Source organism: Xiphophorus maculatus, chromosome 8, assembly GCF_002775205.1.
Source record: "Xiphophorus maculatus strain JP 163 A chromosome 8, X_maculatus-5.0-male, whole genome shotgun sequence".
NCBI lineage: Eukaryota > Metazoa > Chordata > Actinopteri > Cyprinodontiformes > Poeciliidae > Xiphophorus > Xiphophorus maculatus.
Window position 1 is genome coordinate 2158217 of NC_036450.1, and position 22360 is coordinate 2180576.

Below are 22360 nucleotides of genomic sequence, written 5' to 3' on the forward strand. Positions count from 1 at the left end.
ATTCCCAAACTGCATCCGTTGCCAGACACTGGCTCCAAATGGCTCTGCTGGAAATAAGTCAAAGCTTTTTAGGTTTCCTTGTTTCCTCCCAGCTGAACGTGATAAAGAAACAGATTTTAACCTCAACGTGTCACATCCTCAACCTGGATCCAAACAACCAACAGGGAGCAGAACAAAACAACGGGTCTGAGAGGAAACCAGAGTCTCACCAGCTGTGTTTCTATTCACTGTAAAATTACACAAATTCATTCAATTAAATTAAAATAAACATCTCGATTTAGAGAAACGATTGTTTTTCAATAAAAACCTTTTGCTCTAACATGAGGAGGTTTTTCAGCTCATCTTAGTTTTATTTGGATTGGTACATTTTGCAACAATGCAATGGAAATGCATCAAACGAGTCACATGACCAACGACAGGATGTTACTACTGGTGGAAACAACATAGAAGACCAACAGGAAGTGGTTGGATTATGGTGCCTCCGCATGTTTTTAATGACTTATTTGATGCACATACATTAAAAGATGAAGTATTTCTATGAAGTATAAAAATCTATCTCTAAAACTGGACGTTTTTTGTAATTTTTCTTGTAGGAGTTATAAAATTACTACTTTATTCTAGTAATTTTATGACTTTATTATCATGATTAAAGGAAATAAATATCTCAGCCTGTCCTTATATTTAGTAGTAGAGTTGACCTAAATAGAAGCTGTAAAATATGCATATCAAACAAGATGGCCGCCCTCTGAAATGTGAAAACCAAGGAGAGTGTTGGTGAAAAGCAGAATCACAGGTTAAAATGGCCTAGTCAAAGTCATCTGTGGTATGAATTAAAAATGAATGTTCACAGATGTTCTCCATCCCATCTGACTGAACTAGAGCAACAAAAGCATGCTGCACTTTTCAGATCTTTCCATTTCTGAGACATTTATTGAACAAATCCCAATAAATTCTCATCAAGTTTGTCAACATTCCAGTTTTTACTGATTTAAATTAATTAGATTAGTTGAAATGATTAGATCAGGAAGTGTTTTTGTTTTCGTTGGATGCAGACTCGTTTCCTCTGCCAATAAGTTTCTCTTTAACCAAATCGTGTCTCTGCTGCCAGATCCTCGCTGCAGGAAACCCGGTGAGGCTCTGCGGAGTGGAAATCTCCTCCGTCTTAACGCGCCCCGCTGCTCCTGGTCAATACTCCGCAGGAGGCGGAGTCACACTGAGGGAAAGGTCACGTCCTCCAGCCTAAAGGTCACCGAGGATCATCAGAGCCAAACGCCCGACGCGTCCCGCGATAAAAACCTCCGACGGGACTGGAGCCTCTGGTTTTTAAACGCGTCGCCACGGCAACAGCCTGATCAGAAACAGAGCTAAAGGTCTGCAAAACGCCTCGGACGCTCGCAGCTCCAGATTATCACAGAGCGCCTCAGCATGTCGGCTCTGCGGGTTGAAAGGTTAAAGGTCACGACAGGACAGCTGGAGAAAAAACACCAACGAGTTTCGAAAGTTTGATGTGAGAAAGTGGCGTCGACTTCTGGGACAAAAATAATAATAAAAAAGAATCAACCAAAACCTTTTCATGACATTTGCATTGAATTACTGAATTAATTAACTATTCAATGATACTCTGACTGATTTAGATGCACCTGCAGTTCCATTTACGACCACCAGGAGTTATTTTGTTAAATCTGAATTCTGCGTGTTTTAGATCTCCAACCTGGATACTGAGATCTGCTGAAATCTGGTAACAACAAATAATTTAGACCTAAAATATACAGAAAAACAAGGAGCAAAACTGTCTCACACAGCTGCACTTTTTCCTTCCACTCAACTTTCCATTAAAAGCTTAGAGAACGTTTTCTGAACAGTTTGCTTCTTTACTGAACTAATTAAGTGTCCGGTGACATTCTAATTTATTTTTATTTGCCTGCGGTTTGATTTAAAACATCCAGGAATCATTTTGTTGTTTATTAATTCTTTTAGATTCCCAACATGAATGAAAACGACTCAAATATCTGAGCTGTGGATCTGATGCAGCTTGATAATAATGACACATCAATATGAACCTAAAACATCGCAGAGCAACGTGGACCAGCGTTACTTCACACAGATACATCACAGTAAACACTTTTTCCTTCCACTTAACTTTCCGTTCTAAAGCTTAGATGCAGCTAACGGAACAAACTGCTTCTTTAAAAATTGCATTTCCTGGTTTTGGAAGTATTAAGATGCACCTGCAGTTTATATATATAAATTTTTATATTGTATGTTTGTCTTTACTAACATTTAACACTTTGTCAACAAACAATCAATTTTCCCTTTTGAGATCAATAAACTATATTCTATTCTATTCTATTTCCTGAAGCCTGTTAGATCTAAAGCATACCGAGAACAGACTTTTTCCTTCCACTTAACTTTCCTTTATTATGCTCATTTACAGCTACAGGAACAAACAGAACTCCCTGGTTCATCTTCTTCTCATCCTAAAGTATTTATATGTATCTACATTTGAAAAAGTTTAATTAAATGTAGATTCAAAGTTAGATGCGCAACACAAACTAGACAACATTTCTGTTTTATCTGTGATCTGTGGATCTCTGCCTCCCACACTTCATGCAAACTGTGCGGACCGCGCGGCGCTGAGCCGCTGGCTGCGCTTTTGCATGTGAAGCAGCAGCTGATAATGAAGCCCTGAAGGCTGCGGAGAGATCCGCTCCTCCAGCAGCAGCAGCAGCAGCAGCAGCGCCGCTCAGGCTATGACTCATCCCGCCTGCCAGTCACTGATGCTGGGCTGGGCACGACCGAAACGCGTCGCCGAGCAGAACCCAAACACACACACAGCCAGAACCCCCTGATTTCTCTCTGCCGCTCACCTTTCTTTAGTGGAAACTAAGTCAGATGCTCCTCACAGGTGTGCGCTGCTGCCCGGCCGCTTGGTCTCCGCTGCTCTCTCCTCCGGGACGTCGCATCGCTCCCCCGGTTCGGATGGACGGGAGGATCCGCGCAGAGGAACCGGGCTCAGGCGGAGGACCGTGCGGGATGAAAAGCTCCGAGAGAACTGCGGCTCTGCTGGATGTGGCCCCGTTCGCTTCAGGGGTGGGGGACCGACGCTCAAGATGCCTTCAAGGTCTCCACGTAACCTCGGATTTCCGAGCTCTTTAGCGAAAGAGGCGCTTCTCTGTTTCCATGGTGATTTAAAGGGACAGTTAATTTTTTTGTTTTTAACGGTGGGGTTGTGTGAAATAGACAGTACTTTTCCACAATTGTTTGCCACAATATGTTTTAACATCACATTGTTCATTCCATATCTGGTTCTGGTTCGCTTTGCATGACCAGAACCAGAACCAAACATGGAGCATTTTCCTCAAACCTGGAATAAACTTCCTGAAAATTGTAAAAACAGCCAAAACAAACCCAGATGTTTATAGTTGCTTTTTTAATAAATGAAACACTAGCCAACATTTTTGAAGTGTAATGATAGTCTTGGTTTGGTTGATTGATTGACTACCTATGGTACAAATAATATAAAAGTAACTCAATTCAACTCAGTTTGTCAATTAAAAACAAATATCATCTCAAGACACGTCATCAAAAATCATTGCAGTTGATTCTAGTTACCAAACAGGACAGAAAGCACAATTAATTATTCAACGAATTTTTAAAATTAAAGTCAAACTCAGAGACAAGCTAACTACTACTTACAAGTAAGCTAACAGCTAATCACAGTTAAGCTAAGTGTAGATAGCAGCTATTCAGAGACAAGCTAGCAATTTATTAGAGACAAGCTAACGGTTAATCCAAGTCTTAGAAAGAGCAACTCAGAGGTAAGTTAACACCTAATTACAATCAAGCTAACAGCTAATCATAGTTGAGCTAACAGCTAACCTAAATCTAGCTACATGAGGCAATAAAAAATGAATCTGTTTGACTTCAAAATAAACCTAACAGAAATTCTTGCTTGTTTTATTTAATAATTATAAAGAATCCTTAATGGGATTTAGAAATAAAAAATAAAAAACCTGCAGCCTAGCTAAGAAACAAAATATAGATAATAATCATGGCTGTCACACACCAAAGGAACCATAAAAATCTTGAAGAAGTTTTCTAGTTATTATTATGAACTACATCAATTCCAGTCCAAGATAAATGTAGATGACGGAACCAAAAAGAGGATTTAAAAACACCCACGCAGCCTCAAATGACCTGAATGGTCGAAGGTTTTAATGAAAGCTGTTTGTTCTGTTTCCACGTGAGGGCAGCAAAGAGGAGTTAAGGAACCAAAGAAGAAGAACAAACTCCGCCTTTCCTGTCAGGAATTGACCAATCAGGAGTCTCCGTTCTTAACGGTGCAGTGTGTTCCCATGGTGTGCAGCTGAGCTAATTTTGTGACAGAAAGCTAAAAACAAAACCGTTTAACCCACCAGGCTGCCCGGTTTCCTGCTCTGAACATCTCCCGGAGGACCAGGCTCGGACCCCAGCACACAACCGGACCATGGTTGGCGTTAAAGTGATCGGCAGCGACCCGGACTTCCAGCCGGAGTTAGCGGCCGCCGGCTCCAGGCTAGCCGTGGTGAAGTTCACAATGGCCGGGTAAGATTCTCCACACGGGCCGAGGGCGACTAACCAGGCTCTGCGTGTCGGTCCTGTGGACGTGGAAGATCAAGATTTAAAGACTTAAAACCAGCTGAATGCTGGAGTGGCTCTGATTTTCTCCCAGATTCATGCTGCTGTTAGCCGGTGGAAGCTAACTAGCTCTGCTGCTTACAATGACTTGGCAGTATTACAGTAAGTTAGCTGCAGAGGTGTAGCACCGCTGTACTAACAAGGTTCTGGTGTAATATACAGAAATATATGAGTAATAACCGGAACAGTGTAAGGCTGTACCAGTTTATGTTTTTCTATGTTTCGTCAGTATAAGAAAAAATCAAATCAATCCTAATTTCAGAACTTCTTCCACCTTTAATGTGGCTTAAAAGGCTTACAGCTTAACTGGATCTACTTTAAAACTAAAATAATGTGAACGTATAAATTTCTACATCATTGATTGAATACGTTTTCCAGCAGTTAAGATTATTTCAGTACTTTGTCTTTTTTGAGAGGAACAGATTTTTTTTATTTATATGAATTATTGTCATTTGGGCCTTAAAATACCAAAAATGTCCATTGAACTGTATATTTTGGTCTGTGATGTAATTTTTAAATATGAAGTTTTCTGATGTCCTGCTCTTCCCTGCAGCTGTCGGCCGTGCATCAGAATAGCTCCGGCTTTTAACATGTTCAGCAACAAATATCCACATGTGGTTTTCCTGGAGGTCGACGTTCATGTCTGTCAGGTAAGCATGTCATCAAGCCTTTTATTTCTGTATGATCCCAAACATCCATCCAAAGTTGTTTTAAAATGAATAAATTAGTCTAAAAATCAACAACTTGAGGTTCTACAGGTTGAATCTGAAAGGGATTTTCCTGCTCAGACTTTTTAACGTCATTAATCCTGTTTTTAAAACTGAGATCTCAAAGTCAGTTGAAAGAAAAGTTGTTTTTCTGTTTCCTCAGGGGACGGCGGGAGCCAACAACATCTCAGCGACGCCCACCTTCCTGTTCTTCAGGAACCGGGTCCGGGTGGACCAGTACCAGGGGGCGGACGCGGCAGGCCTGGAGGAGAAGATCAAACAGCACACAGAGAACGACCCGGGAAACAACGAGGACTCGGACATTCCCAAGGGATACGTGAGTTTACTCCACCACACGGGTCCAGGCCTGGTTCTGGATTATCCCTGTAGAGCTAAGATCAGTGGTCAGAGTTTAAAGCAGATGTTTTTGTCCAAGCTGGATTTCTGAGTTTGGGAAAATGACAGACAGAAAAATCTGCTTCTTGGAGTGAAAAAACGCCTGAATAGAAATATGAAAAGCTCAAGTTTGGTGTTTTATCAGAGTGATTTACTGTAGAGCTGTTGGCCAAACGGATTCTGCCAAAAGCAGTTAAAATAAGGGGCACTACTCCAATGGGGGAGAAGTGCACCCACCTCCAAATTGCGCCCTTGCTTGGCAGAGCTGGTTGCTGGGAGACTGAAGAAAGCTGGATATTATTAGGTGTCTGTTCAAATCCAAAATGTGTTTAGCGATGTTAAAGGCTGCATTCACACCAGGCCTGTTCCGTCCACTTTAGTTGAACTCCAGTTTGTTTGTGGAGTGAATTTGTCACCAAACCAAAACTAAACAAACTCTGGACTTCAGACGTCGGTCTGGGTTCGGTTGACGTGAACTCTGGTTCAGTTTGAATGCATATGTGAACCCCAAGCAGACCAGAGAGCGCTCCAAAAGCAGGAAGTGGGCTACAGAGCAGTGCATTCTGGGTAAATAAAACCAAAACAACTGTATTAGCTTAGTGCTAATGGGAGAAATAATTCATGAAACCGCTAAAATCTGACGCCTCCATCTTGTTTCCATCTGGTGAAACAGGAAGTTGCTCTCAGCATCTTCAGAGATTTTTGAGTCGTTTCCTTCAGTGGTTCTTGGTGCAGCGCCCCCACAGGCCAGGAGGGGAACAGGTTTTTTTGACTCAGAACCACAGCAGCTGGAGGTGGAGCAGATGATGGAGTTCTGGTACCAATAGAACCAAATGTACCGGACTATCGGGAGAAAAACATCCTAAGTGATGCCCCTTCATTATATTCAGTTACTCTGATCAGAAATAAAGCAGATGAAATGAAAACACAAATGATGGAGTAAAATTTCAGTTCTATAAATTCTGTGGAAGATCAAGATTTCCTAAAGGAAAGTTTGAAGTCAGGCTGTGTCTTCATGTTAGAACATTATTTTGTGTTTGTATCCAAATGGAACCAGTTAAGAACGTTCTCCGGTTCCAGTCAGCAGAGACTGGGACCGGTTCGACCCGCTCTGACCTCTGACCTCTCTGTTTGTGTCGCTCAGATGGACCTCATGCCATTCGTCAACAAAGCCGGCTGCGAGTGCCTCAACGAGAGCGACGACTGCGGCTTCGACAACTGCTTAATCAAAGACTCGTCCTGCCTGGAGTCCGACTGCGACGAGCAGGTGACCTCTGACCCCGAGTGACGGGGGATTCACATTTCCTGTTCGCTTTACTGATAACCGTTTCCTTCTCCAGCTGCTGATAACGATCGCCTTCAACCAGCCGGTCAAGCTTTTCTCCATGAAGCTCCAGTGTTCAGATTTAGGTGAGTTTTTTTAAGGTGAGGCGTTTAAAACCCGACCCTCCTTCACCGCGTGTCGTCTCGCCTCAGCCCGGGCCCCGAAGGTCCTGAAGGTCTTCATCAACCTTCCTCGGTCGATGGACTTCGACGACGCCGAGCGGAGTAAAGCCACCCAGACCCTGGAGCTGTCTGAGGAGGACTGCAAAGACGACGGCCTGATCCCGCTGCGCTACGTCAAGTTTCAGAACGTCCAGAGTGTCACGGTGAGGAAAACAACGTCTGAAAGTTAAATGAACTGAAATACGACCAGGTGGGTCCACTGGACAGAACCAGACAAACAAACTGCAGATACGGAGAGCAGCAGGAGAAAGTACTAGATGAGGAACAGTGGTCAGTATGTTAAATAAATTTGTTTTTGAAAATCTCACCCAAACTCCATCTGCATCAGCTGCATTTACTGGAGTATAAAGCTACTGAACGGGCCGTAAATGGCCCCCGAGCCGCAGGTTGGACACCCTGATGTTGAGTCTCATGCATTTCCTGTTTTCCTTCTGCAGCTGTTTGTCAAGTCAAACCAGGGAGACGAGGAAACGACGAAGATCAACTACCTGACGTTCATCGGCACTCCGGTCCAGGCCACCAACATGAACGACTTCAAACGGGTACGGAGCAACAAACCTGCTTTCATCGAGGCTTAAAGCCGCGATACGGAGCAACACACCTGCTCTTATCGAGGCTTAAAGCCGCGATACGGAGCAACAAACCTGCTCTTATCGAGGCTTAAAGCCGCGATACGGAGCAACAAACCTGCTCTTATCGAGGCTTAAAGCCGCCCGCTCAGCAGAGACGTTCTCATGTTTTCATTCTGCAGGTTGTCGGGAAGAAAGGAGAGAGCCACTGAGGGAGGAAGAGGAGGATGAGGATGAGGAGAGGCTGCAGAAACAGTGGAGGGGTTTTCCCGTCTGCCAAAGGAGAAGCAGAAGAAGAAGAACGGACCTCCAGCGTCCCTCCTGTTGCTCCGTCTGTCAGTCGTTTATATTGTAATTCTGTTGAAATCGCTGTAAATAAAAACACAATCTGTTTTCAAAGGCATGCGCTTCCGGTTTGCTTCAGTTTTAAACAGTTAATTTTAATATTTACATTTTAATATTATGTTACTAATATTAAAATGTAGCAGCTGAGTTTGTCCTGCTCTAGTTTCACTTCTGGCTGCGCCATTTCTGAGCCACAACATAAATGTTATGGCTACAAAATCATAAACCACAACCGGACTCTAAAGCTGAGCTTGTTGTTCACTATGTGCTGTATTTAAGAATATTAATGGAAATTAAGTGGAAGGAAAAAGTGTGATAGAAAAAAGTCAGAAGCAACTTGCAGATACTAAAGAGAATTAGGCTCAGATCTCAAATGTTTAACAACCTAAATATTTAGCTTCAAACTATTTAGTTAGCAAGCTAAACATGTAGCTCCACTAAATATTTAGCTTATAAATGAACTAGTTGGATTGCTAACTATTTAGCCCCAAACTAAATACTTAGCAAGCCAAATATTTAGTTTGAAATGAAAAATCAAACAACCCAAATATTTAGCTACAAGCTAAGTGTTTGGCTCCAAACTGAATATTTAGCTTACAAATTAACTATTTAGCTCAGTAACTTATTAAGGATCAATATTAGATATTTAATCAGCAACTAAATATTTCGTTTCAAACTGAGTAAAAATGAACGTGTATTTTTTTTTTCTTAATTAAATAAGTCCTATTTAAAGTAAAGAATCTCCCCAGCTCTGGCTGTGACGCATAGGGGGCGCTATCCCCGCTGCTGCTCTGCCTCTTCCGGGTGTCTGGCTCTGAAAGCAGCTCAGAAATGGCGCAGCCAGAAGTGAAACTGCAGCAGGACAAACTCAGCTGCTCCATCTGCTTGGATCTCATGAAGGATCCTGCAACGATTCCCTGCGGCCACAGCTACTGCCTGGCCTGCATCGGGAGCTACTGGGACACGGCGGAGGAGAGCCCCAGCTGCCCGCAGTGCAGGCAGCGCTTCAGCCCGAGGCCGGTGCTGGTGAGGAGCTCCGTGCTGGCGGAGCTGGTGGAGGAGAAGAGGAAGAGGATGAAGAGGAAGAGCGGCCCGCAGGCGGCTCCCGACGAGCCCAACCAGGGTGAGAGAAGCTCCGGGTTCCCATTATATTCACTTTCATTTTGTTGTGGCTTTTTCAGTTAATTAGTTTTAATTAGTTTTTACAGTGTTTGCTAGTATGGTCTCATGTGACGTCACACCTCCGTGAACTTAGGTGTGACCTAAATCAGGTGATCAACTGATTTTGGCAGGCGGTGGGTGTGGAGTTGCTATGACAACAGTAAACAAGCCACCAGCTAGCTCTTCCTCGTTCTTCTCTAACTTAGAAACAATCATTACATTATAACCAGAGTAGCAACTAGTTACATTTACTTGAGTAAGTTTTTTTATTTTTTAATTACACTTTTAGGAATATTTTTACTGCGCTTTACTTTTTACTTTTACTTGAGTAATTTCATTATGAAGTATCATTATTATCGACACTTTTGAGTAAAATTTCTGGATTTTTTTTACCCACCGAATGAAAAAAACAAACATGTTTAAACCAGATATTCGCCAGACACACACCTGCAGTTTATGTTAAAGTTTCATAAGTTTTTTTTTTATTGAAAGAAACTGATTTGGAAACATTTTCTTTCGTCTGATTTAGATTTTTATTATTATTATTATTTTTATACCAAAATGTTCACTTAGTTTGATATTTTGGTCCGTCTGATGATGTAATTTTTAAATATTAAATTATTGATTGTTTGTTCAGTTTCTCAGTACTTGAGTAGATTTTTTAAATACTTTTTTACTAATTTTTGGATGGCTACTTTTTTTTTACTTGAGTAAAAATCGTTCTACTCTGACTTGAGTACAGATTTTCTGTTCTCTGCCCAAATGTACCACAACATTTTCTCAGTTTTCATTATTTCCTCAGGTTTAGCTAGCTATGCTAACTTTGATCCAACCTGTTCTCTCTGTAGACGTGTTGTGTGATTTCTGCAGTGAGGAGGAGCAGAAAGCAGTGAAGTCGTGCCTGCAGTGTTTGGTGTCGTTCTGTGAGCAGCACCTCCAGCCTCACTTCTCCATCTCCGCCCTGAAGAAGCACAAGCTGGTGGAGCCGTCCCGGCAGCTGGAGGACAGCGTCTGCCCGCTGCACAGCGAGGTGATGAAGATCTTCTGCCGCACCGACCAGAGCTGCATCTGCTACCTCTGCTTGATGGATGAGCATAAAGGCCACCAGACGCTTTCCGCCGCCGCCGAGATGAGCAACAAGCAGAAGGAGCTGGCGGCTCGTCGGCAGGACGTCCAGCGGAGAATCCAGGGCAGAGAGCAGGAGGTGGAGAAGCTCCAGCAGGTGGAGAAGGACATCCATCGGTCTGCTGACGAGGCGCTGAGAAACGCAGAGAAGATCTTCACCGCCGTGAAGCAGCAGATCCGATCTCGGCAGGAATCTGAGGTGAACAAAGTGAAGAAGCTGCAGGAGGCGCTGGAGGAGGAGATCAGGGATCTGAGGAGGAGAGCCGCCATGGTGGAGGAGCTGCAGCAGACCAGTGACCACATCCGCTTTCTGCAGAACTACGGCTCCCTGGACCGACTCGGAGAGGCTTCCGACCCGACCCGCATCGACGGTCAGCCTGAGAGCTTCAGACGAGACGCAGAGGGAACGGTTTCTGAGCTGAGAGACAAACTGGAGGAGCTGCTCACCGAGGACTGGAGCCCAGTTCCACCAACTGGAACCGATGTGAAGGTTCTGGTTCCACAGGCAGAACCTCAGACCAGAGAGGAGTTCCTGCAGTACGCCTGTCCTCTCACACTAGATCTAAGGACTGCACACAAGTGGGTCAGTTATAAATGTCCACGAAAGGCTTATTTTTACATAATAAATGACGTTCCTGTGGATCACCCAGATAAGTTCTCATGCTGGCCCCAGATTTTGTGTTGTGAAAGTCTAACTGGGCGTTGTTACTGGGAGGTGGAGTGGGAAATGTTGTATTTCAGCTGGGAAGGTTTTCTAGCAGTTTCATATAAAGACATCAGCAGGAAAGATGAAGAAAGTGCGTTTGGAAACAATAAAAAGTCCTGGGCTTTGCAGTGTTATGATGAAAGTTATGAAATCAGACATAACTCCATCAGAACTCCAGTCTCAGGTCCAATTTCATCCAGAATAGGAGTTTACCTGGATCACAGTGCAGGAGTTCTGTCCTTCTACAGCATCTCTGACAACAACATGATCCTCCTGCACAGAGTCCAGACAACGTTCACCCGACCTCTCTGTCCTGGATTCGGTTTGTATAGGGGCGCCTCAGTTCAGATCTGTGACCTTTGGTCAGTTTGAGATTTATTTGATTAAAATAATTCTCCTTTATGTTCTGCAGCAGTAAAAATGCACATTAGTTGCATTCCTATTTCTTTTACACATAAATAAATAATGTGCAAATAAATAACAAATATGAAAGGAAAAACTGAAGAAAAGTTACCAAATTAAACACTAAATATTGAACACAGAAAGACATCAATTTAGTATTTGGATGTGAGTCCACTTAAGTGATCGAAATGCAGAAATATTGTGCTGTAAGTGAAAAAATAAAAACAGCAGATGGATATTCCACCTTGACGTCAATATATTCTATTACTAAATATATTGAAATGTGTTGGATGGACAGAAAAAATCTTAAATCATTGGAAAAGTTTGTTTAATTTCTTTTTTTTTGTTTTAAATTGATAAAGTCAGACATTTTTGTTTATTTCTCCATAAGTAAGACCTGAAATGGGGAAAAGAGCAGCAGTCAATAAAAATGAGGTCTGATATGAGATGAAGTGATGAAAATGTACATAATGTAACAAAATTTGATCTACTATAATATTTACAGTGTAACATTGATAAACTAATTTATTTAAAAATCTAAATAAAACACTTTGGTAACTTTATGGACAAATTTGTAATTTTTTTCTGTCTTTTTGTGGACATAATCACTTTTTGATCAAAGTCAAACATTAAATCTGCTTATTTCTACTTTAAGTGAATGACATTGTTTACCTTGCATTTCTTTAAAATGTCTCTGATTGCAATAAATGTGGGTTAAATCTTAAATGTTAATCTCTGGCCTGTTTCTTAGCTCAGGTGTGTTTTTTTTTCCTTATAATTTATAAAGCTTATTTTTATAAAGCTCTGTGTAAAATAATCTTAGAATTGTAATTTGTAACATCTTACTTGTAGCTCTGTATAAATATTTTCTGTCATTTATTAACAATCATAATGAGATCGATCCCGGTGTGACGTAGCTCTAATTTCCGACTTTACGTGTCACTTGAATGCATCACATGACACCTGACAGAAAAAGAATCTGCAATAACCCCGCCTCTTTTCTTCATGATACGTTCAAAATCATAAAAATATGATTTTATGGTATATAGTAGAAAAACGGGTAAATGTTATATTGCGTTTTGGTTTAAAAATGTAAGTGAAGTCTCATAAATGTAATTTCGAAATGAAATGTATCTTACGTGAAACAAATATTATTAGTTTCTCTTCCTCTGAACAACCTTAAATATGATTTCAAGCTAACATTGAATCCAACAGTTGTTGACATGGAATGTAACCAATCAGATTCAACGCAATATGCGCGTCGTTTCCAGACTGACCAATCAGATATCTGTCTCGCCTTCTCTATGAAGCTGCCGTAGGCTGATGCAAAGTTGCACGTTAGGAGCCCGGGGACGTCGCCGGTGTTCGTTTCTGAAGGCTGATTTAGATTTTTAATACAAATTTGCCACCTTTTGCTTTCAGCGAGGTGTTTTTAGACGTGGGCCGACATGGCGACGGAGATAACTAAAGGTGTGGACCAAGTCTCGGTCGGTAAGAGATAAATGAGCCTGTCCAGGGGGAGCTAGCTGGTTAGCAGGGACATGTGTGTGTTTCTGTCTGGATAGCGATGATAAAGGTGGTTAAATCTCTGCTTTATCAATCAGTGAGTCTCTAGTTTGATCTATTTTACTATAACTGGTCTTATTGTTCGCTTACAGACTGAATGAAAAACGTAAATAAAGACTGGAAGCTAATGTTGGGCTAATTCAGGCTAAGGTGGCCGTCCATCTGCAATGCGGAGGTTAAAGGGATAAAATACGACGACCAGTCTGTGGAGGAAATGCAACATTTTCAGTCACGATACTTTAATTAATCGGGTAACTTAATAAAAACGGAATTTAAAAAGGTTTCTCGGTTGTATCTGTTTAACTATAAGACATATGGTGTCACCTGAGGACTACAGCTGTTATGTTATATTTTTCCTGTTTTTCTTTTGGCGATAATCATCTAAATTGACACAAATAAACACTTAAAATGTGTATTTCTGTAATAAATCTATGTAATACAGGAGTTTCTTTTTTGACTTAATTTGCAAAAATGTAAATTAACATTTTTTAAATTGTATATAATTTTATCAAGATGTATATATGGCCTTTTCTCCTGTTACACTATATCCTGTATTATATATTCTAAAAAGTTATACTATGTTTCCAACCTGTCATCCCTTGTTTCTATATTTCTGTATTCTTTGCTTATTTTCTGAATCTGGTGCAAAGAAGGAGCAAAAGTTTTATTAATGTAAATATAACCTCAGTGTAACCCAAAACCAGAAATTAAATAATATTTTAGACCCCCTTTTCTCCCTTTCACTATTTACTGCTTATTCATTGTCATTTTGCTTTCATATGTTTTCTTTTTTAGATATATATTTAATGCAACAAACATTGAGTTTACTGCTGGTTCTTTTATTCAGGTTTATGAATTCAATCAAAAATGAAGGTTGTAAAAAAATTTGCCCCATTTCTGCATCCTAAAACTCAGGATGGGGCCGATTCTTTGGTTTAAATAGATCATCAAATTATTATTATTTACAGTCAGTTGTTAAATGTTTCTGGTGTTTCAGTTGCAGATGAGTTGATCTCAAAATGTCCTGCTGCAATGTTGCAACATTTAGCCTTCTTTCACTTTCAGTTTTACTCATCTGGGTTCTTCTTCGTAACTAATAGAAACAGATTCTGGTTAAAATGAGCCGTTTTAATTTGGGTTGGGATTTTAATTTGTTAATTTGGATTAATTTTTATACAGAAATCCAAAGCCGGAAACTTTGGATATTTGTGTTTCTGTTGGAACCATAAATCAGACACATAGTTCAGGTCTGGAGCTAACAGGAAAATTTACAGTAAATATTTGAACAAAAATCTTGAATAAAAAAAAAATCAGTTGAGAAAATGGTCGATTTTAGTCTGGAAATGTTTTTTTTAAATTGAAATAGTTTAAATCTGCTGGGCTGATGTGACCTCCTGGTTTTATCCAGATCAAAAATGTGTTTAACTTAAATTCATATAATTATCATCAGGGATTTTTTATCTGTTTCATCGGAGCAGAAACTCCCCAGCAGGTTATTTCCTCACATCATCTGCCTTGTTCAAGTTCGCGATTCAGATTCATTTCCACATTTCAGAGTCAACTGCCTGAACTTTAACCTCCTTCAGGTAAATCATGGAGTCTCTACATCCTTGTTTTAAACCTGTTGTTGCTGTTCCTGTTCCTCAGCTGAGATGTACGTCTCTGATAAACACGGCAGCGACCAGGATGGAGACGGGTCGGAGCAGAAACCCTTCAAAACTCCCCTAAAGGCAGGTTTTCCCCACGCAGACATCAAGCTGAACGTTTTTTTTTACCAATTATCAATATATGAAGGATCAATATGAGGAAATTCCTAAATCTAATAATGTTCTAATAAATTTTTTTCTAATTATATTGAAATAGATGCAGTCTTTGAAGCTTAACTGAATTGAAATAATTCAAAACAAACAAAAAAACAGCGATTTTTAGATTTATTTAAAAAATTTTGCCGTAGATGTTTTTGTTCCTACTTCTAAAATTCAGTTTGTGATCTGAACCTGTCAGGCGCTGCTGTTTGCTGGGAAGGAGCCGTTCCCGACCATCTACGTGGAATCCCAGAAGGAGGGAGAGGTGAGTTCCCACAGCATCACACATCCTCCACTGTGCTTAACAGTGGGCATTAGGTTCTTCCCCACATATTCACCTGACTTAAAGTCCCAGCAGAACTAACAAACTCCACACATTTATGTTTGACGGTAGGATGGCATCCCTCCTAATGCAACTGGTTTGTTCCAGCTGTTTAAATAAAATTGAGTAAAAACCTCTGGATTTTGTGTGTGTTGTTGTCTTCAGCGCTGGGCGGTGATCTCAAAAACACAGATGAAGAACGCTAAGAAAGCCTTCAACCGTGAGCAGATGAAGAACGACGCCAAAGACAAGAAAGAGGTTGGTGGTTCGTTTTTTACTTAAACTACCCACCAGGTGGCGACTGTGCCTCTGAATTGTGTCTTTTTATTTGTTGCGTAGGCTGAGGACAACGAGAGGAGGGAGAAGAACCTGGAAGAGGCCAAGAAGATCGAGATAGTGAATGACCCGAACCTTCCTGAGCCTGAGACGGTCGGTCTCCTCTTCTCATTCTTCTTAGACCATTGCATGTTTAGAACAAGAAGTGGTAGAATTTCCTTTGAGATTGGATTTTAAAAAGCTGCAAAATGGAAACATGAATGTTTGACAGTATATTTACAAATGTGACCAGAAGTTGTTTTTTTTTTTACATTTTAATCAATTTTTAGATTCCTCAATTACAAAATATTTTATCATAAAGATCTTTCTTGGTTTAAGGTTTATAAAAATACCAATTTTCACCATATTTTATTCCCTGCAATGATTAAACAGTACTCCCATCAGTCCAGCTCATAAACGGCTGAAGTTTCACAGGAAGTGGAAGATTGGTCACTTTGCTTTGTCTTCATTTTGCCTGTCAACACTTCCATGAATCCATGTCCTCCAAAGGCAAATTTGACCAGAAATCCTGTTTATAACATGTAGCTCCTGTTTTGTTTTTCCAGGTGAAAATTCACATGCTGGAGGCCAAGCGAGGTGAGAGGGTGAAGGTGTTTGGATGGGTCCACCGCCTCCGGAGGCAGGGTGAGAACCGCAGCAGAATGAAACGCACCTCATGGCTTGGATGAGAGCTGGGATTCACTGGACTTTCTCTTTTCCTGCAGGGAAGAACCTGATGTTCATTGTGCTGAGGGATGGAACTGGTTTCCTCCAGTCTGTTCTGTCTGATAAACTGGTAATACTTGTTTCCAACTGTCATTACTTTGCATTTCCTGATCCAAACGGTCATATTTTCTTTTCTTTTAAGTTTCATAAAATATTTAGACCTTCAGAAAGCCTGCGAGACTTTTAGAAAATCTCAAACAAGTTCTGCTCCTTCTGTACAAAACTTATTTAAATAACTAAACTTGTGTGTGTTTTTTTTTTCCTATGTTTAGTGTCAGTGCTACAACGGGCTGCTGTTGGCCACAGAGAGTACTGTAGCTCTGTACGGGACCATCACTGCGGTTCCTGAAGGGAAACAGGTAAACAAATCAAACGCACCTTCTCCAAGCAGTAAAACATAAATGAAAAAGTAAAATAAATGCGTATAAACTCTTAACGATAAAAAAACTGATTTTTTTGTCTTTGATACAAATAAAATAAAAATAATTAGCATCAAGAAAAAAGGCAAACCATAATTAAGTTAAATAAAATGTTATAAATGTTAGAAAACTAATAGCAGGAACATTATAAAAAGATACATAAATGGATGTTAAAATTTAAAATGAAGAGTATTTAATCTGGAGATGCCTGAACCATTTGATTTTGACACTATTTGTAATAAAAAGAAAATGTCTCTCATGCCCTCTAACAACACTTTGGTATTAAATAGTGTTGCTAAAATGTTAAGAATGTGACTAGGCTTCACATTTCTATGCTGTGCCACATATAAAATGGTAAATTGTTTTCTAGAATTATAGCGATATAACTAGTTAAACATGTGATTAACATTCTGAGTTTTTCCTGCCAGGCCCCCGGTGGCCACGAGTTGCACTGCGATTTCTGGGAGCTGGTGGGCTTAGCTCCAGCAGGCGGCGCCGACAACCTGCTGAACGAAGAGTCGGACGTCGACGTCCAGCTGAACAACCGGCACATGCTGATCCGAGGAGAGAACGTCTCCAAGATCCTGCGTGTGAGATCAACGGTGACCCAGTGCTTCAGGGACCACTTCTTCAGCCGCGGATATTACGAGGTGACGCAAAGCAACTCAAACAACTCTTAAATTTAACTGATTTATTATGTGATAGCATGCTGTGTATAATTACACATTGTAGGCAGTACTTAGTTTTTCTACTACATTTGAGGTTAACTATATAACTGAAATATTTATTTCATTAAATGAAACATGAAGTGCACTCAGCGTCAAATCTTCTCAGACGTTTGCATATCTTTAATTTTTCAGATTACTCCTCCCACGCTGGTGCAGACCCAGGTGGAGGGCGGCTCCACGCTGTTCAGCCTCGACTACTTTGGCGAGCAGGCGTACCTGACACAATCCTCCCAGCTCTACCTGGAGACCTGCATACCTGCCCTGGGCGACACCTTCTGCATCGCCCAGTCGTACCGCGCCGAGCAGTCCCGAACCCGCAGACATCTGTCCGAGTGAGTGGAGCCAAAATATTCTCACATTAAGACTCCTCAGGTCTAAAGAAAGACCTTAGGATACTTTTTGGGTGTGAATTTGTCATATGTAAGAGTTAAGACCTTCATTTTTGTAATTTTACTCGTTATAGTTGATTAAAAATCAGAAATATTTATATGAAACTCAGGAAAGAATGAAGAAACTTCCCTGAGTTAAAAAGAAACAAGAAAAGAACTTAAATCAGCTTTTTACCTTATAACAACATATATTTTAGAATCTAAAATTTAAAGAAAAGAAATAAACGTGGAGGAATCAAAAAGCATCTTGAGAGGGTGGAGTAATATACAACTAATTTGTACCAAATATTATAGAGTCTCTGTTTTGTTAGCTTTTCCATTTTAAAGACATCCAGTATATTTATGGAAGGATCAACCTCAACCACCTTCTGCTAAGAGGAACTACAGCAGTCTGAAATCTCCTCTTTTTGCCAACTCCATGAATATATTTTGAAAATCTTATTTAATTTTGGTTTTAAATACTTCATTTAGCTGATTTCAGCCCAGAGAAAACCCAGGGAAAGGTCAACTTTTAGCCTCTTCAGCTGAAAATCTGTCATTTATCATTTTCTCAGGTACACTCACATCGAGGCCGAGTGTCCCTTCATCTCCTTTGAGGACCTGCTGACCCGACTAGAGGATCTGGTCTGTGACGTGGTGGACCGGGTTCTCAAATCTCCCGCTGCTCAGCTGCTCTACGACATCAACCCGGTACGACACAGAAGAGCCCGGCTCCACTAGTTTATTATTACTGCGTCTCTGGTAGTGTTGGGTTTTTATTTCTGTTTTCCAGGACTTCAAACCTCCAAAGAGACCCTTCAAGAGGATGAACTACACGGAGGCCATCGAGTGGCTCAGAGAGCACGACGTGAAGAAGGACGACGGGACCTACTACGAGTTTGGAGAGGTGACGACTAATCCGGACTCAAAGTCTGCTCTGATTTGAATCTTTTCACACCATCAGGAGGGTCCGTTAATCCAGGTGTAATGGTGCAAACACAGTTAATATAAACCCAAAAAACAGTTTTTAAAAAATGAGATTATAAGAACAATACAACAGTGTTAATACAGAAATGAATTCAAGAATAGTCGTACGAATGCGAGTGAAGTTGTAAAAATAAGAAAATAAAGTCGTAAAAATGTGAGAGTAAAGTCGTAATGTTATAACTTTAAGATGAAAATAATAATAAATGAAAATGAGGAATGTTGAGCATCTTGTAAAGTTCTACTTTGGTATCAGTTTAACCAAAAGGAAAAACTTCATCAGCATCAAAGGATCATCAGTAGCAGGAATTTGAAAGGATTGTGGAAACGGCTGAGTTTACGTCAACGAAAGAACCAACCAAACTATTCGAGTCACTCGTAGGATTATAGAAATATAATGATACAAATAATTAGTATTTATTAATATTTTATATTTTTAAAACAAATATCTTTGTTTACCACTTGTGCATTTCTACAGAGAATCTGTCACATTAGCAGAAAACTGAAGTGACAGATTCTTCAGGTGAAGGTTGCAGTTATAAGACGTACCAGCAGAGGACGCTGTTGTCTCGACAGTAAATCAGTTTATGATCTTCCTGGCCAGTAAATAAAAATGGACTTTTACATTTGAATCACTTTTAGTGATGTTATAAAGTCAGATCTGTCTGGACTTTGGGCTGAGCTTTAATGTTTCATTCTGGGTTTTTCTCAGGACATCCCTGAAGCTCCGGAGAGGCTAATGACCGACGCCATCAATGAGACCATCCTGCTCTGCCGCTTCCCGGCCGAGATCAAATCCTTCTACATGCAGCGCTGCCCAGAGGACCGGCGCCTCACCGAGTCGGTAAGACCAGAGAGACGGGTTAGAAAACTGAACCGGGCAGAATCCAGAACCGGAGCGCTCTTCATGAGAGTCCGAAGGAGGAAAAGAGAATAAAGTCATATTACAAGGAAAAAAGTTGTACAAGAATATAATCATAAAAATGCGAGAATAATTTTTTCAAGTTAAAGTCGTAATTTTACCAGATGCTAACAGTTTATTGTAACAGTTTATTGTTTTTCAGTTGAATTTGACCTGATAAAAGCAGAAAAGCTTCTAAAATGATTTATCTCAGTTTTTACATTATAATTTATTTATTTTTTATGTTTATAAAGTTTTGTCCGAGCTGCAGGTGTAGAAACAGATGTGAATGTTAGGAGGAAACCTGAGTTTTCTCCTCGTCGCCCCCAGGTGGACGTGTTGATGCCAAACGTCGGGGAGATCGTCGGCGGCTCGATGCGTATCTGGGACTCTGACGAGCTTCTGGAGGGATACAAGAGGGAGGGGATCGACCCGACTCCGTACTACTGGTACACGGACCAGGTGAGCCTCAGCCGTTTGCCGCGTTTGACCCGGTTTGATCCAGCTTGACCCGGTTCTCCGGCTTTGCAGAGGAAGTACGGCTCGTGTCCCCACGGCGGCTACGGTCTGGGCCTGGAGCGCTTCCTCACCTGGCTGCTGAACCGACACCACATCCGGGACGTCTGCCTGTACCCGCGCTTCATCCAGCGCTGCCGGCCCTGAACGCACCGCAGCCCACACCTCTGGATCACAGCAGCGCCCCCTGCAGCCCATACGAGTCGCTGCATGCTACATTCTTAGTTGTCATGTCTTACCGCGTCAAAGTGAAAGTCAGAGACGTTGCAGAGAAGTCGGTTTCCTGAAACATTCAGGCGGATCATGTTTGACGTTCAGCAGATAAATATTTACTCTGAATTATTCACAAAGTTCCCAGATTCAGCCTAACGCTCCAAGGATTAAAACAGTGTCCCCGTTCAGGTTTAAAGGGTAATTATGGTTCAACGTAGGATTTAATCACCAAAATATATAATTATTATGTTCAGTAGAAGCTACAGAAATCAATGTTCCTTCTTTCTGATTATTACTGTTTCTGTTGTTGTTCTGCGTAAAGTTTCTTCCCGTTTAAATAACTCAACGGTTTTCTGATTCTTGGAGCGTCAAAAAACCAGAACTAAAGGAAAGTTTGTTTGTTCTGCTTGTTCATCTGAAATCCTCCTGCTGAAACTGCACTGAAATAAAATGTGATTCAACCAGGAGCCTGCAGGTCGACTCTTCTGTGAACCGCTTCAGCTCCAGATCATCACTTTTATTACAACTTTGCATCAATTGAAGTGAAAAATAACATTTAAAAGAATAAAATGTTTTAATCCCAAAAAATTATTTCACTGTTTAATTATGTTGAAAACTTTCAGAAGTTGAACCTCAAAGTTAAAAACAAATGAATAGATTGTTGTGATTTTGGTCCCTGTTTATAAAAAAAGAAAAATCCAAATCCAATGTTTATTCTATTGAAAAATTAATAGTTAAAATGCTTAGAAATACCCATTTTGCGTGTATATGGTGCTTGGTGCAGCACCAAATATACCCTGATATGTTAATACCCTCAGTGGAAATGGTCCAAACAGACTTAACTGCCACGGTTTTCAAATTTGTCAGAAAAAACATATTTTGGTGATTTGTGGGGAAAAAGTGACTTTTGTTGCTAAATCTAAAATGTACGTCATCAATGACATTTTGAAGGGACCTGGAGGAAAGCAGGTTAAAGGTTAAAGGTCAGATTCTACAAGTTACTACAGACATTTTACAAAAATCACATATTTTACTATAAAATGAATCCTTTCTGCAGCATATCATAGATTAATATCTGCCAGCTTAAAGTTCCAGTTAAAGTGATTAGTCTTAATTATGCTGATCATGTTAACCAGTCAGATGTTTAATGATCCTCAGTGACGGTTTAAACTGCAGCCCAGGAACCATTAAATTAATAAGTCAAGCAACTTTAGCATGCCTTTCACAAATTAAATCAATTTCACATTTAATTAATTAATAACTAAAGAGCCATGCATAACTGATTTATTTCCAACATTTTCTGAAGTTATAATGGGTAAATGGAAGAAATTTAATTTAGCAAATATTTTAAAAATCCAAAAGGCTGTTGAATATCCAATATGTCTCAAAATAAAAATCAACCTCAGTATAACAAGTTAACATATTTAACAAAAATTTGCTTTTGAAGCTCATTACACGATCATCAGCATAAACACTGATATAAAATCAGCAGTTTAGGCAGCTTACTGGTGTTGAGCACGGCAGTGAAAGAGTGATGATCTGGGCTTTTTTGAGCAGTCAAGGCATCAGAGAAACTCAACTTTTTACACCCATAATGGGTAAAAAATAGTTTAGTTCTGATTAACGTGACATAATGTGGATTAAATGAAAGAAAGACAAAGCACACAGTGTAAGTTTATCCATTAACAATAAAAATTATTAACATACATATTTGAACATACAAAAACAAATATTACAAGGCAGAAGGATGATGGAAGGCCCAAATCGCTCCAACAATAACCACAATAGTCTGATATCACATACAGCAAAATGAGCTAAACCAACCGAAAGCACAGCCCAGTGATGACCCGTTGGTGTGTTTGCTAATTAAAACAGTGTCCTGCTGAGATGATCACAGTCATAT

At 40.4% G+C, this 22360-nt stretch overlaps 4 protein-coding genes across 5 annotated transcripts in view; 3 read left to right on the forward strand and 1 right to left on the reverse strand.

Annotated features, from left to right (window-relative positions):
• LOC102229808 (ras-related protein Rab-27B) overlaps positions 1-3148 on the reverse strand; it is a 29247-nt gene extending 26099 nt beyond the window's left edge. The window contains exon 1 of the mRNA XM_014474373.2: positions 2868-3148. The gene's annotated coding sequence lies outside the window, so the exon portion shown is untranslated. The remainder of the gene's footprint in view (positions 1-2867) is intronic.
• Positions 3149-4306: 1158 nt separating this feature from the next.
• txnl1 (thioredoxin like 1) lies at positions 4307-8258 on the forward strand. Its single transcript, XM_005813658.3, has 8 exons — positions 4307-4584; positions 5231-5327; positions 5548-5721; positions 6925-7047; positions 7121-7190; positions 7257-7429; positions 7724-7828; positions 8038-8258. Exons 1-8 carry the CDS (start codon positions 4487-4489, stop codon positions 8065-8067), a joined length of 870 nt encoding a protein of 289 aa, XP_005813715.1. The 5' UTR covers positions 4307-4486; the 3' UTR covers positions 8068-8258.
• A 726-nt stretch (positions 8259-8984) lies between these two features.
• LOC102230066 (tripartite motif-containing protein 16-like) lies at positions 8985-12250 on the forward strand. Its single transcript, XM_023337779.1, has 2 exons — positions 8985-9323; positions 10210-12250. The coding sequence occupies exons 1-2, from the start codon at positions 9032-9034 to the stop codon at positions 11562-11564; spliced, it is 1647 nt and encodes a 548-aa protein (XP_023193547.1). The 5' UTR covers positions 8985-9031; the 3' UTR covers positions 11565-12250.
• Positions 12251-12890: 640 nt separating this feature from the next.
• On the forward strand, positions 12891-20924 carry nars (asparaginyl-tRNA synthetase). 2 transcript variants are annotated; one of them, XM_005813657.3, is made up of 15 exons: positions 12891-13085; positions 14808-14890; positions 15165-15230; positions 15453-15545; positions 15627-15716; positions 16169-16247; positions 16328-16398; positions 16601-16687; positions 17176-17397; positions 17608-17807; positions 18419-18554; positions 18637-18750; positions 19540-19671; positions 20059-20190; positions 20260-20924. In XM_005813657.3, the coding sequence occupies exons 1-15, from the start codon at positions 13043-13045 to the stop codon at positions 20389-20391; spliced, it is 1680 nt and encodes a 559-aa protein (XP_005813714.2). In that variant the 5' UTR covers positions 12891-13042; the 3' UTR covers positions 20392-20924. The 2 variants fall into 2 exon arrangements, with proteins under 2 accessions (XP_005813714.2, XP_005813713.1); XM_005813656.3 differs by having other exon boundaries at positions 12891-13064.
• Positions 20925-22360: the final 1436 nt, after the last annotated feature.